Source organism: Leptonychotes weddellii, chromosome 1 (genome assembly GCF_054177405.1).
Source record: "Leptonychotes weddellii isolate Sample4059 chromosome 1, ASM5417740v2, whole genome shotgun sequence".
Lineage (NCBI taxonomy): Eukaryota > Metazoa > Chordata > Mammalia > Carnivora > Phocidae > Leptonychotes > Leptonychotes weddellii.
The window spans coordinates 128,237,991-128,256,138 of record NC_138369.1 but is presented as its reverse complement, the minus strand read 5'-3'; the positions used below and the strand labels follow the sequence as shown (position 1 = coordinate 128,256,138).

Genomic DNA, 18,148 nt, shown 5'->3' with positions numbered 1-18,148 from the left:
GTCAGTGAGGTCATATGATACATGTCTTTCTCTGATTGACTTATTTCGCTCAGCATAACACCCTCCAGTTCCATCCACGTCGTTGCAAATGGCAAGATCTCATTCCTTTGGATGGCTGCATAATATTCCATTGTATATATATACCACATCTTCTTTATCCATTCATCTGTCGATGGACATCTTGGCTCTTTCCACAGTTTGGCTATTGTGGACATTGCTGCTATAAACATTGGGGTGCACGTACCCCTTCGGATCCCTACATTTGTATCTTTGGGGTAAATACTCAGTAGTACAGCAATTTTATAATTTGATGGGACTAGGCCTTCCTTCTCTCTTGCCCTCTTTTTCACCTTCTTCTTTAATCCTTTTAAAAAATTTCTAGGAATTTCTCACATTTTGGTCCCAAGATTTGTTTTTTCAATTAAATAAAAATAATGGCTTCTGATTGGTATTGCATTAATTTTTAGGCGAATTTAGGGAAAATTGCATTCATTACAATACTGAATTTTCCTGTCTAAAAACAAAGAATTACTCCCATTTATTGACCTTCATAGAATTTTGTGCTTTTCACTTAGGTTTGCACATTCCTTTAGTCTTAAGATATTTCATGCCTTTCTTACTTTAAGATTTTGTTTTTAAGTAGTCTCTACACCCAGTGTGGGGCTCAAACCTACCACCCCAAGATCAAGAGTTGCATGCTCTACCGACTGAGCCAGCCAGGTGCCCCATGCCTTCCATGTTTTTGATGGGACCTTTCTGACATGGGTATTGTATTTTGTTGGGAGAACCAAGTGGTTACATTTCTTGTATGCCCAACACTGTGAACTCCATTCCACATTCATGGTGGGATGTGACCTGGCAGTTACCTCAAGAAAAAACTGTCCAACACAGTTGGTTTAACATGAGCAATTTTTTTTTTTTTTAAAGATTTTATTTATTTATTTGACGGAGAGATAGCGAGAGCAGGAACACAAGCAGGGGGAGTGGGAGAGGGAGAAGCGGGCTTCCTGCCGAGCAGGGAGCCCGATGTGGGACTCGATCCCAGGACCCTGGGATCATGACCTGAGCTGAAGGCAGACGCTTAACAACTGAGCCACCCAGGCGCCCCTTTATTTCCTAGGACCTTTTTGGGTATGTTTCTTCAGTGGATCCTCTTGGAAGCCACCTGAAGACTATCCTATATTCTGGCCAAGAGGTCACCCTTTATTTCCCCTCTTAAAATGTGCCTCCCCAGCTGTTACCCAGTAAGTTCACCTTATAGGGTTATTCAGTATCAGGAGTATAATAACTCCACCAAATTATATGATATTAAAAATGCCTTAGATTTGTCCCTTGCTATGAGATGTGAAATTTACACACATTTACCAAATAATACAGTGACCGTGATATCAACAATTAAATTGTGATTGTGGTTTTTAAAACGATAACTCCTTCGGTTACCAAATGTGATACACATTTAACCAGGTGATTAAACCCTTTAGATTTCACTCTCCGGGTGGTAGGATTCGTCTTCAAGGTTAAGCTATTGAAGGATGTCAGTCTTTTTTTTTTTTCTTTATTTTGTTAGTCACCATACCTCATTAGTTTTTGATGTAGTGTTCCATGATTCATTGTTTGTGTATAAGTGCCCTCCTTAATACCCATCACCGGGCTAACCCATCCCCCTACCTCCCTCCCCTCTAAAACCCTCAGTTTGTTTCTCAGAGTCCATAGTCTCTCATGGTTCGTCTCCCCCTCTGATTCCGCCCCCCTTCATTTTTCCCTTCCTACTATCTTCTTTTTTTTACCCTATAATGTATTAATTTGTTTCAGAGGTACAGGTCTCTAATTCTTCAGTCTTACACAATTCACAGCGCTTAACCATAGCACATACCCTCCCCAATGTCCATCACCCAGCCACCCCATCCCTCTCACCCTCCACCACTCCAGCAACCTTCAGTTTGTTTCCTGAGATTAAGAATTCCTCATATCGATGAGATCATATGATACTTGTCTTTCTCTGAAAAATACGGAACGCTTCACAGATTTGCCTGTCATCCTTGTGCAGGGGCCATGCTAATCTTTCATTCCAATTTTAGTATATGTGCTGCCGAAGCGAGCACTGAAGGATGTCAGTCTGATTCTAGCTAGCCATTCCCTCCATTTAAGCATCAGTAGCTTAAAAAGCCAAGGTGAAATGATACCTTTGGGCATTTCTCTTTAGATTGGAATGGTGAGGGCCTGATCTATTTTATTTTATTAGCCTTTACAAAACATAACTTTTAAAAGATTTCTTTATAGCATAATATATAGTAATATAGGTTAAATGTGTGGTAAGTGTTATGTATAGGTTAAGTATTGGGAGAATGACTTTCTGGAAATGTTTTTTCCATTGTAATTTTTCTTCCTTTATTTAAGGATTCCTAGATGAGGTTATGAAGAAGTATGGCAGTTTGGTCCCACTCAGTGAAAAAGATGTCCTTGGAAGACTAAAAGACGTCTTTAACGAAGACTTTTCTAATAGGTTTGTCAATAATGCTTAAGTTAAGCCCTTGAAAATAAAATTATTGGCATATAGGACTTTTCTTTTAATTAAAAAAAGTAGATACTTAGCAATAAATTGAGTGGAATTCATGTTTATTTTCTTTCAAAATCTTTTTTTTTTTTTTTTTCAGAAAACCATTTATCAATAGAGAAATAACAAACTATCGGGCCAGACATCAAAAATGCAACTTCCGCATCTTCTACAATAAGCACATGCTGGATATGGATGATCTGGCAACTCTGGATGGTCAGAATTGGTTGAATGACCAGGTTAGTATATTGTAGGTTCTTGGTGTGGAAAAGTTACGGAGGATATTGGACCATAAAATATAATTAATCTTTGGGTTGGCCTCACAGTTATCTTTTGGAATCAGAGATTCTTTACCCTTACTGAAGTTAGTCATTCACCCCAGTAGCCAAATGTTAACATTGTCAGTGTTACTCATTCTGTGTGGGATGTTACGAATTGTATAGGGTTAGTAAGCTGGTTTTATGTTGGCTTTTTATAGGTCATTAATATGTACGGTGAGCTGATAATGGATGCAGTCCCAGACAAAGTAAGTGAAAAGTTACTCTTCAGGAGAGAATCCTTGTATATTGAGTTTTTTTAACGTTATGTAATTTTTGATATTCCTTAGATTTTTTTTTTTTTTTTTTTTTAAAGATTTTTTATTTGTCAGAGAGAGAGCAAGCGAGCACATGCAGGGGGAATGGCAGGCAGAGGGAGAAGCAGGCTCCTCGCTGAGCAAGGAGCCCGATGCGGGATTCGATCCCAGGACCCTGGGATCATGACCTGAGCCGAAGGCAGATGCTTAACCGACTGAGCCACCCAGGCATCCCTTTTCCTCACCTTTTGGTCTATCTTACATACAAGGGTTTTTTAATTTCCATTTTCTTTTGAAGTTAAATCTGGGCACAGCTTAATATAATGTGGATGCTTGTATTTGATGTCTCTTCTAGGTTCACTTCTTCAACAGCTTTTTTCACAGACAGCTGGTAACCAAAGGATATAATGGAGTAAAAAGATGGACTAAAAAGGTATTCCCTTTATTTCTTTTTGATTCTAAATCTGAAATGCAGATAAGCCACTTAGAGTAGAAGGATAACAACTTGAATGTCAATATATTAATTAGAAACAGACTCTTTAAAAAAAACTTTAATATGATAGTTGTTTTTAATACAATAGTTCTGGTTTTTTTACATCTTATTGTTTGAAACAGGAGATACTAGTAAAATTCTGAGGCTATCCAGCTGATTGGAATATTCTCTAACTGAAAGCACTGGGCTGGAAGTTCATGGTTCCAGCATTGCTATTAGCTTGCTGTGCAGGTTGGACAAGACAATTTTTCTGGGCTTTAGAATGCTATTTATAAAACAAAATGATAAAATCAGAGTAATCCCTAACCTTAATTTCTCCTTCCAACCTTAATTTCTCTCTGTAGCCATTGACTAATGCCAGAAACATTACTTTAAAAGCCTATTTATATTTCTATTTTTGATATTTTGACAAGATTACCAGTGAGTTCAAATTCCAGTCATAGGTCTAGAGATACTGTAGCATTTCACTTTTTTGTACTGGATGGGTTATAGAAATTAAGAGAAAGTCTTGAGTAGTTATGGATGGAAGTAATTTTTTGCTAAGTACAAACACCTGATTGAACACTGCTATTTAGGTAATATGTGCAAAGCATCACCAGTAACGCCAAGATAAATGAAACGTGGTTGAATAGTGCAAATCTGGGGGAATAGACAGAATGAACTTCGGACTCAGAACTAGGTTCAGATCCTAGGCCAGCCACTTAAGTTGTAAGACCTTGGGCAGATTGCTGAATTCCTCTAAGCTTCAGTTTCCTCATCTGTCAAGTGGTAGTACCATGACTATTTATCTTGTTGAGAGGGTTAAATGAAATAATTAGTGTAAACCATTAAGTGCATGGTAAACACACAGTGATGATCATTATATTATGATGGTAGAAGCATGTGAGGCAGCTAGTGTAGCTGGAATGCAGAGAGCAAAGAAGAGAGTGGCGTGAAGTAAACCTGATCAGAGATCTAGGACCTTAAGGTCTAGGTTTTGAATTTTATCCTAAATGTATAGGAATCTATTGAAGGGTTTTAGGTGACATCATCCAATTTGTAGTCTTTGCTCTAGCAGCACTGAAGAAAATGGGTGAGTGTGGGAGCAAAGCTGATATGGGTAGAACAGAAGGCCATTGTAAAGTACTGTTGATGGTACTTTGGATTAGAATGGTAGGACAGATGGGATATGTACACAAATGTATGATCTGGGAAGTAAAATTAACAGGACTTGGGTGATAGAGATTGGTTATGGGAATGAAGGAGAAGGAAATGTGAAAGATGACTTACAAGTACAGTATATGATCATCTTTCCTCTTCTACATCACTCTTCTTGGTTAAGTAGCATCCCACTATATGGGTATATATTTTTAATTTGAACAATCCCCTAATAGTTATCCTTAATTTTTCTTGTATAAACACCACTGCAGCCCATCCAGTGGTACAAGCCACATACAGGCGTACGTTCTTTTATTGTGCTTCACTTTATTGTGCTTCATAGATACTGCGCTTTTTACAAATTGATTTGTGGCAACCCTGCATCAAGTAATTCTGTTGGCACTGTGTTTCCAATAGCATTTGCTCACATTGTGTCTTTGTGTCACATTTTGGTGATTCTTGCAATATTTCAAACTTTTATTATTGTATTTCTTATAGTGATCTGTGATCAGTGATCTTTGTTCCTATTATAATTGTCTTGGGGTGCCATGAACTGTACCCATATAAGATGGCAAACTTAATGTTATGTGTGTTCTGACTGTCCCACCCACTGGCTGTTCCCCCATCTCTCTCCCTCTCCTTGGACCTCCCTATTCCCTAGACACAGCAATATTGAAATTAGGCCAGTAACACCAAAGTGTGTTCAAGTGAAATTAACCCTCTAAGTGTTCAAGTGAAAGGAAGAATCACATGTCTCTCACTTTAAATCAGAAGCTACAAATGATTAAGCTTAGTGAGGAAGGCATGTCAAAAGCCAAGATAGGCTGAAAGCTAGGCCTCTTGTGCCAAACAGCCAAGTTGTGAACACAGAAGAAAAGTTTTTGAAGGAAATGAAAAGTGCTACTCCAGTGAACACATGAATGTCAAGAAAGTGAAAATAGCCTTATTGCTGATAAAACAAAAGTTTTAGTTGTCTGGACAGAGGATCAAACCAGACACAACACTCCTTTAAGCCAAAGCCTAATCTAGTGTAAGGCCCCAACTCTCTTCAATTTTATGAAGGCTGAGAGAGGTGAGGAAGCTGCAAAAGAAGAGTTGAAAGCTAGTAGAGGTGAATTCATGAGGTTTAAGGAAGGAAGCCTTCTCCATAACATAAAAGTGTAAGGGGAAGCAGAAAGTGCTGATGGAGAAGCTGCAGCAAGTTCTCCAGAAGACCCAGCCCACATAATCCATGACGGTGGCTACACTAAGCAGATCTTCAGTGCAGATAAAACAGCCTTCTGTTGACAGAAGATGTCGTCTAGGACCTTCATAGCTAAAGAGAAGTCAAAATACTTGGCTTCAGAGGATAGGCTGGCTCTCTTGTCAGGGAGGGGCTAATGCAGCTGTTGACCTGAAGTTGAAGCCAGTGCTCATTTCCCATTCTGAAAATCCCAGGGCCTTTAAGAATTATGCTAAATCTACTCTCCCTGTGCTCTATGAATGGAACAACAAAGCCTGGCTGATAGCATATCTGTTTACAACATGGTTTAATGAAGATTTTAAGCTCACTGTTGAGAACTACTGCTCAGAAAGATTCCTTTCAAAATAAGACTGCTCATTGACAACACACCTGATTACCTAAGAGCTCTGTTGGAGATGTCCAACAAGATTAATGTTGTTTTCATGCCTGCATAAACTCTGTTCTGCAGCCCATGGATCAAGGAGTAATTTCAACTTTCAAGTCTTATTATTTAAGAAATACATCTCATAAGGCTGTAGCTGCCATAAATAGATTCCTCAGAGGGATCTGGGCAAAGTTAATTGAAAATCTTCTGGAAAGGATTCACCATTCTAGATGCCATTAAGAACATTTGTGATTCGTGGGAAAAGGTCAAAATGGAAACATAAACAGGAGTTTGGAATACGTTTATTTCAACTCTCATGGATGACTTTGAGGGGTTCAAGACGTTAGTGGAAGAACTAACCACAGATGTGGGGAAAATAGCAAGAGAAGTAGAATTAGAAGTGGAGCCTGAATGGGGCACCTGGGTGGTGTGGTCAGTTAAGTGTCTAGCTCTTGGCTTTGGCCCAGGTCATGATCTCAGGGTCATGAGATTGAGCCCCACATCTGGCTCTGTGCTTAGTGCAGACTCTGCTTCAGACTCTCTGCCTCTGCCCCTCCCCCCACTTGTACTCTTTCTCTCAAATAAATAAAATCTTAAAAAAAAAAGTGGAGCCTGAAGATACGACTGAATTGCTGCAATCTCATGATAAAACAGATGAGGAGTTGCTGCCTTTTTTTTTTTTTTTTAAGATTTTATTTGAGACAGAGGGAACATAATTGGGGGACGGGCAGAGGGAGAATCAGCCTGATGGAGGGCTCCATCCCAGGACCCCAGGATCACAACCTGAGCCGAAGGCAGATGCTTAACTGACTGAACCACCCAGGCATCCTGAGGAGTTGCTTCTTATGGATGAGCAAAGAAAGTGGTTTCTTGAGATGGAATCTACTTTTGGTGAAGATGCTGTGAAAACTGCTGAAATGACAACAATGGATTTACAATATTACACTTAGTTGATAAAGCAGCAGCAGGGTTTGAGAGAATTGACTCCAGTTCCGAAAGGAGTTCTGTGGGTAAATGCTATCAAGTAGCATTGCATGCTACAGAGGAATTGTTTGTGAAAGGAAGATTCTATCAATGCTGTAATCTTCATTGTTATCCAATTTTAAGAAATTGCCATAGCCACTCAACCTTCAGTACACTGCCATCTTGATCAGTCAGGAGCCATCAACATTGAGGCAAGACCTTCCCCAGCAAAAAGATTACGGCTCGCTGAAAGCGAGTTAGCACTGATGATGGCTGGCATTTTTAGCAGTATTTTTTAATTGAGATATAATTTATTTAGATATAATACTGCATACTTAATAGACTGCAGTTTGTGTAAACAAGTTTTACATGTACTGGGAAACCAAAAAACTCATTTGACTCACTTTATTTCAGTGGTCTGTAACTGAACCCAAAATATCTCTGAGGTATGCCTGTATATGCTGTATATAACAAACATAAAATGAACAAGAAAGGTTGGAAATAAAGTGACAGTTAAAGAGGTACTAGGTAAATGTAAACCAAAAGAAAGGAGTGGTAAACAAAAAGAAGGAATGGCAGTATTAGGAACAGATGAGGTAGATATTAAGGTAAAAAGTAAACTGTGATAAAATTTCAATACATAGAAATATAACAAAATTACAGAAGGAGACCTTGATAAAATAGTGATAGCAGGAGACCTCTCATAGTTGGACAGATGAGGTTGACATAAAATAAAATCATAAGTAAAAATAATATAACCAGTACTACATTTGGTTTAATAGATATATACTAGATTTTGTAAAAATTGATCATGCATTTGGCCACATAGAAAATTATTACCTACGTTATTCTTTGATCACAGTTCAGTCAAAAATAAATAAAGGTGGCCAAAAAAAAATCTTAACAATCTGAAAATTTTACAGATATGCATATTACTGGATATAAAACACTTGGATCTAAAAATAAAAAAAGGAAATTATATACCAACTGTCTAAAAAGGGATGGAAAGGGGGAACACATCTTACCAAGCACTGTGGAACATAATGAAAGCTGGTTTGAGAAGAAAGTTAATGGCCATAAATGCCTTTATCATTAAAGGAAAAATGAAAAATAGAATTAAATACTCACTAAATTAGATTACATCAAGATAAATTACAGAATGACCAAGGATTTGAATGCGACAAAAATAAATAAAACAGGGCACCTGGGTGACTCAGTCGTTAAGTGTCTGCCTTCGGCTCAGGTCATGATCCCAGGGTCCTGGGATCAAGCCCCGCATCGGGCTCCCTGCTCCGCCTGAAGCCTGCTTCTCCCTCTCCCACTCCCCCTGCTTGTGTTCCCTCTCTCGCTATGTCTTTCTTTGTCAAATAAATAAAATCTTTTAAAAATAAATAAGTAAATAAAACAAAGGACTAAGAAAATCCATAAAAGAACTTTTAAAAATAATCTCAGGGTAGCTAAGTCTATTCTGTGTACAACTTAAAAGTTTAAAAAGAAAAATGAATTCAGTTACATAACAAGAAAAATAACTGTATTTAAAACAGGAGCAATGTAGGGGCGCCTGGGCGGCTCAGTTGATTAAGCATCCCACTCTTGATTTTGGCTTAGGTCACGATCTCAGGGTTGTGAGATCAAGTCCCATGGTCAGGCTCTGTGCTGGGTGTAGAGCTTGCTTAAGATTCTCTCCCTCTGGGTGCCTGGGTGGCTCAGTCGGTTGGGCGACTGCCTTCGGCTCAGGTCATGATCCTGGAGTCCCGGGATCGAATCCCTCAGCGGGGAGTCTGCTTCTCCCTCTGACCCTCCTCCCTCTCGTGCTCTCTGTCTCTCATTCTCTCTCGCGAATAAATAAATAAAATCTAAAAAAAAAAAAAAGATTGTCTCCCTCTGCCCTGTCCTCCACCCTGCCCCCAGTCAGCGTGCACATGCTTGCTCTCTCTCAAAAAAATGAAAATCCAAATGGAAAATAGCAATGTAAATAGACAAACTGGAAAGAAAATTGCCATTAATGTCACAGAACTAATTTTCTTAATATATAAAGGGTTTATACAAATGGGTAAGACAAAGACTCCACCAACTAAATAGAGAAATGGATGGGTGAGGGGTGCCTGGGTGGCTCAGTCGTTAAGCGTCTGCCTTCGGCTCAGGTCATGATCCCAGGGTCCTGGGATCAAGCCTCGCATCGGGCTCCCTGCTCTGCGGGAAGCCTGCTTCTCCCTCTCCCACTCCCCCTGCTTGTGTTCCCTCTCTCGCTGTGTCTTTCTCTGTCAAATAAATAAAATCTTTAAAAAAAAAAAATGGATGTGATATGAATGAAAAGATTTATAGTAAAGAGAGGCTTATTACTGTTCTGGATATAAATCCTTTGTCAGGTCTAGGTTTTGTGATTTCTCTCTGTGGCTTTTCTACTTATTTTAACCATGTGTTTTGGTAAAGATCTTTAATTTTGAGGATTTCTCCATATGGATATCCAGTTGTTCCAATGACATTTGCATTGAAAAGACTTCTCTTTCCTAGTTTAGTTGCTTTGGCACCATGGTAGAAAGTCAACTGACCACACATATATATATATGGGTCTATTTCTGCACTTTATGTTCTCTTCCATTGATCTCTCTGTTCTTAATGCTAATACCACACTGTCTTGATTACTGTATCTTTGTAGTAGGTCTTGAAATCAGTGTAAGTTGGCCAGCTTTATCCTTTTTCCAGAATGCTTTGGGAATTCTGGGTCCTTTGCATTTTCATATAAATTTTAGAATTAGTCTGTCAGTCTATGTTTTTTAAATCTGCTAGATTATGATTGGGATTGTGTTTATATGTTCATTTGGGGAGGATAGACATCTTAGCACTGTTAAGTCTTCTAGTCCATGTGGTATATGTTGCCTTTATTTTGGCTCTTTAATTTTTCTCAGCAGTATCTTGTAATTCTTAGGATACAGGTCTTACACATTTTTTAAAAATATAACCCTAAGGATTTCGTATTTCTGAAATTTCTATAAACAGAATTTTTAAAATGTTATCTTCTAATTTGCTGTGAATTGACCTCGTATCCATTGACCTTACCAGACTCACTCGTTCTAGGAGCTTTTTTCCTTTTTTAAGATTTATTTGAGAGAGAGCATGCATACGTGTTGGGGGAGGGGCAGAGGGAGGAGAGAGAGAGAGAATCTCAAGCAGATTCTCCACTGAGCACAGAGCCCCATGCAGGGCTCAGTCCCACAACCATAAGATCATGACCTGAGCTGAAATCAAGAGTCATCCCTTTAACCGTCTTAGCCATTCAGGTGCTCTTCCTCTAGGAGCTTTTTTGTAGATGTTAGATTTTCATAGATAATCATGTCTGTAAGTAGTGTTTTATTTCTTCCATTCTAAACTGTATGCCATTTTTTTCTTGCCTTATTGCACTGGCTGGGACTTTGCCTTGTTCTCAATCTTAGGAGAAAAGCATTCAGTCTTTCCCTACTATTTATGATGTCAGTCATAGGGTTGCTGTTGTTAGTTTTTTTAAAGATTCATTTATTTATTTTAAGAGAGCACTCGTGAGTGGGGGGAGGGGCAGAGGGAGAGAATCCCCACTGAGTGCAGAGGCCAGCTCAGGGCGCAGTCCCACGACCCATGAGATCATGACCTGAGCCGAAACCAAGAGTCAGACACTCAACTGACTGAGCCACCCAGGCACCTCTGTAGGGTTTTTTTGTAGATACTCTTTATCAGGTTAAAGAAGTTTTGCTCCTATTTCTAGTTTGCTGAGAGTTTTTAGTCCTAAATGGATGTTGAGTTTTATCAAATGCTTTTCCTGCATCCAAGGAGATGTTCCCATGGTTTTTCATCTTTATTCCTTAAATGGAACCCAGAGTGAAGGAACAGCATCAATCTTGAGACATTAACAGTCTCAGGGCCACATGATGGCTCTTGAAGTTTCAGCTTGATCATGACGTAAGTTCACTTCTGTTTACAGAGCATGGGTTAAAGCAAATCACATGACAGGACTACATTCTTCACCTGGGAGGGACAGTGAAGCTACATAACATCAGGCAGTTCTGTTGTACTCCTTTTAATAGGGAGGGCAATAAATAATTGGTATCTTCCACATATATCACCCTTAATTATATGTATAAAGTATGTGTGTTGGGGGGGCTGGGTGGCTTAGTCGGTTAAGCGTCCGACTCTTGGTCTCGGCTCAGGTCATGATCTCAGGGGTCATGAGATCAAGCTCCACGTTGGGCTCTGTGCTCGGCACAGAGTCTGCTTGAGATTCTCCCTTTCCCTCTGCCCCTCACCCCACTCGTGTTCTCACGCATTCTCTCTCTCAAATAAAATCTTAGAGGAAAAAAAAAGTTGAGAAAATGTATTAAAAAGAAAAATAATCTGGAAAGATACACACTGAAGTGTATTTTTTCTGTATTTCCTAATTTTTATTTAAAAATTTTTTTAATTAAGTTTCCTTTTGAGAAGAATGTAAATTTGGTCTCATTTAATAATGTATTTTAAATGTGATTCCTTGTTTTAGATACTCACAATTTATGCATTGGAAAGGACCAGCTGTCCTCATATTTCCTTCCGTCCACGCCACTTCTCAGGTTTATGGATGCAGAAATTGGAAAAGTAGAACTGCTAAAGTGCTTTGCTCCAAGACCATGTTGACTAGTAGAAGATTCATCTAGAGCAGGACATTATCTAAATAATCAGAAAGCAAGGAAGGCTTGAGAAATACCTTCTAAGAATCTGATGTAGTTCAAAATAGTCTTGTGTTGTTTTAACCGAAGGAATCAGTAAAAAAAACAAAAAACAAAAAAACTCTCAAAAAATACCTGAAAAAAGAAATTTATTCAGTTTTTTACAGATGTTTATTGAGCACCTACTACTTTATCATCCAATCCACAACTGGGATTCTGAGTGGAAGAGTAAATATTTCTAGATTGTAAAGGATGTGTAAAGAATTATTAAGGATATTTTTAATTTCAACATCTGGGAGACCTGAGGTAGTGATAATGGTAGTAGTTAAGATTCACTGGCTACATATAATGTGTGAAAGCAGTTTTATGCATCTTATATGTATTATCACTCTCAACAGCTTCATAAGGTAGATACTGTTATCTGTAGTTTATAGTTGAGAAAATCAAGGCACAAAGAAACTACAGAAATTGCCAAAGTCATCTTGCCAGTAAGTGGAGGAGGCACAATTTGAACTTGACCAGACTTACTTCTGAGCCCATGATCTTAACTATATGGAGTCTATAAAAAGAAGGCTTATGGGCTGTGCTGTTTTCTAATACCATGATTCCTTTTTTTTTAAAGATTTTATTTATTTATTTGACAGAGAGAGAGACAGCTAGAGAAGGAACACAAGCGGGGGGAGTGGGAGAGGGAGAAGCAGGCTCCTGGCTGAGCAGGGAGCCCGATGTGGGGCTCGATCCCAGGGTCCTGGGATCATGACCTGAGCCGAAGGCAGACACTTAATGACTGAGCCACCCAAGCGCCCCCCATGATTCCTTTTTAAGTAAGAATTGAGTCAAGATCAAATATGTACACAAGAAAATTAAGCATAAAAATAAGAGGCTAAGTAATGTTAACTACTTGAAAAGGTGTATGTACAGGTGTATCAGGTTAAATTCGAAATGATGCTTTCTAGGTCTTCAGTTTTCTTACTGTGTATTATGGCCTAGTAGTTACAAGCATGGGCTTTAGATTCAGACCTGGGTTCAAATTCTGGCTTCACCACTTGTGTTTTTAAATGGCCGTGGGCAGGTCAAAGGTCAGTAAATGGAAGCTGCTGCCATTGTTGTTTTGGATAGTCTGTGGTGATGGCTGCATTTCTTCTTTTTTTTAATCAGGTGGATTTGTTTAAAAAGAGTCTTCTGTTGATTCCTATTCACCTGGAAGTCCACTGGTCTCTCATTACCGTGACACTCTCTAATCGAATTATTTCATTTTATGATTCCCAAGGCATTCATTTTAAGTTTTGTGTAGAGGTAAGTTAATATACTGCCTGTATTTTTTCATTTATCTTGTGATCAAATAGTATCTTAGAACAGCAAAAGTCAGTCTCATAGAGGATCAGTTTCTGTCATGCAAACCCTCTAAAATGTTGGCAGGGAAAAGACTACTACAAGAGGAATCCCCAGGTTGGAGGAGGTAGCTGTCTGTGATCTGGATCCCCCCTCTGAGATACATGCCCTATTTGGATTTTGTTACATATTTTCCTGCCTTCCCATAAAGCTACATTTTGAATGTGGACAGAAACCGTTTTCTTTGGTTTCTCTTAGAGCTAAAATTGGCTTTTATCTTCAAAATAACTCATGCAGAATGAATTATAATCAAGAGAATCCGCTGGCAAAATATGAGAGCTCAATTAATGGGAGTTCAGCAAGATGGTGGGAGGCGAGGCAAAGCAAGAAAAAAATCAATAGGTTTCCTGGTTTTCTTTCACTAGCAAGGACCAGTTAGGAAATTTAGCTGAAAACAGAAGATTCCATTTTCAAAAGCAACAAAGATGTAAATTGCCCAGGAGTATACCCTCGCAAAAATTGTGGAAGTTGTTTAAGATGAAAACTCTATTTAAAGGAACTCTGAGCAGATGGAAAGATAGGTAGACTCAGTATTGGAAAGAGATCAATTCTCCTCAAACTAATATATACCCATTCGTCCTAATTAATTTCCCAAGAAGATTTTTGAATGAAACCTGATAAGCTCATCCTAAAATCCATATTGCAGAATTCATGGCATGAACAGTGAAGGAAGGAATCCTTAGTCTACTAGATATGAAACCGTAACACACAGTTTTAATAATTAAAACCGTATTTATATTGGCTTAGGAATAGACAAATAGATTGGTGGAACAGCACAGAGAATCTAGCAATAATTCGTGTATATGAGGGAACCTGGTATATGATAAAATTGGGAAAAGACAGGCTATTCAATATATGCCATTGTGAGAAGCAGCTGTCTATTTGGAAAAGTAAAATACAGCTCCTTCATACTATTTATAAAAACAAATTCCACATAAAAATTTCTAAATATAAAACACAAAACTGGGAAAGTGAGGATAAAACACAGAAGATGTTAAGTTCTTGGATTAGGGAAGGATTTCCTACATAGAACCATAAAAGCAAAAAAAGACATAGAAGATCAGACTGATAAATTGGACCATATCATAATTTAAAACTTCTGTATGTCATAAAATTCAAAGATAAGGGTAGACCCGGAGAAAATGTTTGTGACATAGATAATAATCACTACCCAGAATATATAAAGATCTCCTACAAATGAATAAAAGGATTTAATAGAAATGGACAAACATTTAAGTAATTTTTAGGAAAAATGCCAATAACCTTTCAACACATGGAGAGATGCTCAGTCTCACCAGAAATACGGGAAATGCAAATTAAAACTACATTAGGGCTCCATCTTTTGCCTATTAGGCAAGTTTGATGGTATTCAAGTGCTTATGTGGGTATAAGGAAACCAGCTTTCATATTTTCTGATGGAGTGTATGAATTAATAAAGCAAGCCACTTGGGGGAATTGAAATTTTGATCAGTTCTAAGTGTCTTATAAATTTATAAAAGATGTATGTCCTAGGGGTGTCTGGCTAGCTCAAGTCAGTGGAGTATGCACTCTTCATCTCAGGGTCATGAGTTCAAGCCCCATGTTGGGCATGGAGCCTACTTAAAAAAGAAAGAAAAGGTATATCCAATTGCACACCAGTTGTTTCTTGATATCTACTCCATAAAAATGCTTGTGTTATGTATGTGCACAGTGATAGGGCATACAACCAGGATGTTCACTGCAGCATTACTGATGGTAAAAAGTCAAAACCACCTAAATTTAGCTCTACCAACAGAATAGCTAAATACACTATAGTATATTCATACTATTAAACTGACCATAGCAGTTAAAAAAATATATAGTAGATTTCCATGTCCTAACATGGAAAGATCTCCGAGACATAATGGGTTTTAAAAGGCACGTTGCAGAATGATACGGTAGAATACGTGTGCGTACGTGCATGTGTGCATAAACACACAGTTGTATATATAAATATACTTCTACTCCACCTTCATGGGGGTTAGTTTAAGTCCTGTAATCTTTGACTTCACCCTTAGGTGCAGAGAGAGAGAGGCATGGATGTAGAGGGCATAAGGGGAAGTTTGAAACTTTGATAGGCTTCATTCTGGTAGAGATTTCAGCAGTGGACTTGACTGTATTTAGTATCCAGAATGGGTTTCAGTGGAACTTTCTAGAAACTGATGATACCTGCACCTGCAGCCCTCAAAATACAGAGTACATCTAAGGCTGGGAATGTTTTTCATTTAGTTCCAGTTACTGATTTCTGCCATGGGTTCCTCTGTATTGAGCATTGGCAGTAATCAAGACTTTCTGTTTTGCCAATATTTATTTAAATTTCAAATTCAGGAAGTTGGCTTACTGCTGGAAAAGGCTGACCATCTTATAAAAAGTTCTAATTAAAACATATACGGGTGTCCACAGCCTATAGAAGGTCTGAGTCACTATGAACTGAAAGGTCAGAAATAAAGTTCAGCTTTAAACTCTTTAATGCAGACTTTGCCCGATGGTGGGGCCACAGCCGCCTCCTTTGCTTCTGTCTGCTGTGGGCAGGTTCCATTTTTCACCAACTGATGGAACACAGCATCTGTGTTGTGGTTTCTTTTTAACCAGAATATAAGAAAGTATTTGCTGACTGAAGCCAGAGAAAAAAATAGACCTGAATTTCTTCAGGGTTGGCAGACTGCTGTTACAAAGGTAAGTATGTGATAAAAATGAAAACTCAGGCATGTCAAGGGGATGGAATCATCTTAGGGGCGGGTGTCTTTAAGAAGCATTTTAAGACTGATGATGGAGATAACCAGTGAGAGTCTGGAGGCTGCAGGGAAGCAGCTGAGAATAAACCTCTGTTTAGTATTGACCATCTAGCCGCTTAGTTTCCCAGTGCTTGTGGGGAACAAATTTACTCATTTCATCCTTGGGGCAGGGGCAGCTGCTACTGATATGGTTGCCATATTGGGGGGAAAAAATAGATATGTAACTTTTTTCTTTTGGTGGCACCTGCCTCTTGTGTCTTATTTCCAGATGACCCACATAGACCCAGAGAAATGCTGAAATGACCATTTGGATCCACTAAGGGAGGAAGTGCACTGGGCTTCTTACCAGGCATTTGGGGAAGACAGTGCCTTGAGTATTTCAGTCTGAAAGCCACTATGTTTGCCCTATAGATACTCAGGCTATATGTGGGGCAGAGTGCCCAGGCATGGCTTCTCCTTGTGTCACAGATACCAGTGTCTTAAATTTTATGGTCACTGCTTTATTGTTTTCAAAGTGTTTTTGCATGTGTGATCTCATCTGATCCTTACAACCTGTGAGGTAGGCAGGTTGGTCATTTAGGGATGAGCATCATCTTTATTCTGTAGATAAGAAAACTGAAGCGTAGGTGTGACCTTCCCCAAAGGCCATCAGAACTATTGAGAGTCAGGTCCTTGATCTCAGGTCTGTCTGGATCACTGAACACAGTCTTAGAGGCAGAATCTTGAAACAAACTTTAAGCCAAACCCAAAAGCACCAGATTTATTTGTTCATCCTTGACCTGTCCCAAATGCTAAAGGTTTAAATAAACTAAGCATAAATTTTCTTTTAATAACCTAGTCTTTTAGTTTAAACCAGAATTGGACTTGTAAATTTTCTACACTTACCCAACTAGAATATCCGGGTAGTCTAAATTTAGTCAGGATCTTTCATACTCCCACTCTAGGCAGAATACATAACCAGTTCTTTTGGAAACCTACTGCTTATCTTTATGATTTCTTTTAAAGAGTAAGAGTTGTGTAGTAGGAGATAAAAAGTGGAGACTGCTAAGCAGGATTGGTAGTAAGTATTCAGAGTCCAGGCATATGCTTTTTGATCCACAATTCCATTTTGGTTCCATTGTCAGTAATCTGATAGTAAAACTAGTTATCCAAATGGAAGTTTTAAAATAGGATTTTGATTTCCTATTTCTCCCATTTAGGCAAAATGTTCTATAAGTTACAGTCGGTTGCTTGCTCTTTTGATGTGGCTAGATGCCTCCATAAAATCCCATACTTTAAATACCAGAGGTACATACCAGTCCACCAGCTGTCTTGGACAGAGATGGATTTCTTGTCTCTTGCTCATTTTTCCATAAAAACAAATTATCTGAAGACAAGTACTTGGGTTTTATTTTAATGATCATTTTGTTTTTCTCTTTAGTGTATTCCACAACAGAAAAATGACAGTGACTGTGGAGTCTTTGTGCTCCAGGTAAAGAAATCTGTTTTTCCAGAATTTAGGGTATGTGAATTAAATTTGTTGGGCTTAGACAGATGGGAGCCCCTGTGGTATGTACCTGGCACTAGGAACAGGTAACAGGATTTCCTCCTTCCCTTCCTTTGTTGATGGGGAGCTGTAGTTTCTGCATTTTCAGATGTTATCATTAGAAGCACCACCTTCTAAAGCCAAGAATGAACAACTGGTATCCAGCTCTTATCAGAGGTTATTAGTAAGGCACAATAGAGACTGACCTGAATCTGTATTGTAGACCCTTGGCATTTGCAGAATTAACTATATTTTTTTTAACCATTGGCAAGTGGTCTTTAACCACAGAGTAAAAAACTAATTACATTTTTATTAAAAAAGGCCACATTCAAAAACTGCTTTCTCCTGCTGTGGGTTCCCTTAGTGGTCTTAACGGGCTACTGAAAATTTTGTTAGACATTATACTTACAAAGGAAATCGTATATAATTCATGAGCTTAGAGATTTGCAGAGATCATGAAAGATGGGCTCATTCCTC

At 38.6% G+C, this 18,148-nt stretch overlaps 1 protein-coding gene and 1 pseudogene across 8 annotated transcripts in view; one reads left to right on the top strand and one right to left on the bottom strand.

Moving 5' to 3' along the window:
- Positions 1–18,148, top strand: part of SENP5 (SUMO specific peptidase 5) — a 51,197-nt gene that overhangs the window by 29,479 nt on the left and 3,570 nt on the right. For 5 of the 8 annotated variants that reach the window (XM_081831917.1, XM_081831916.1, XM_081831915.1 and 2 more), the window contains 7 exons: positions 2,398–2,503; positions 2,655–2,793; positions 3,033–3,080; positions 3,484–3,561; positions 13,160–13,297; positions 16,004–16,087; positions 17,567–17,617. In XM_081831917.1, the coding sequence (XP_081688043.1) occupies positions 2,398–2,503; positions 2,655–2,793; positions 3,033–3,080; positions 3,484–3,561; positions 13,160–13,297; positions 16,004–16,087; positions 17,567–17,617 (644 nt within the window). The remainder of the gene's footprint in view (positions 1–2,397; positions 2,504–2,654; positions 2,794–3,032; positions 3,081–3,483; positions 3,562–13,159; positions 13,298–16,003; positions 16,088–17,566; positions 17,618–18,148) is intronic. The other 3 variants (XM_081831913.1, XM_081831914.1, XM_081831918.1) reach the window with 3 other exon arrangements.
- Positions 2,003–2,102, bottom strand: LOC115944158 (U6 spliceosomal RNA; annotated as a pseudogene).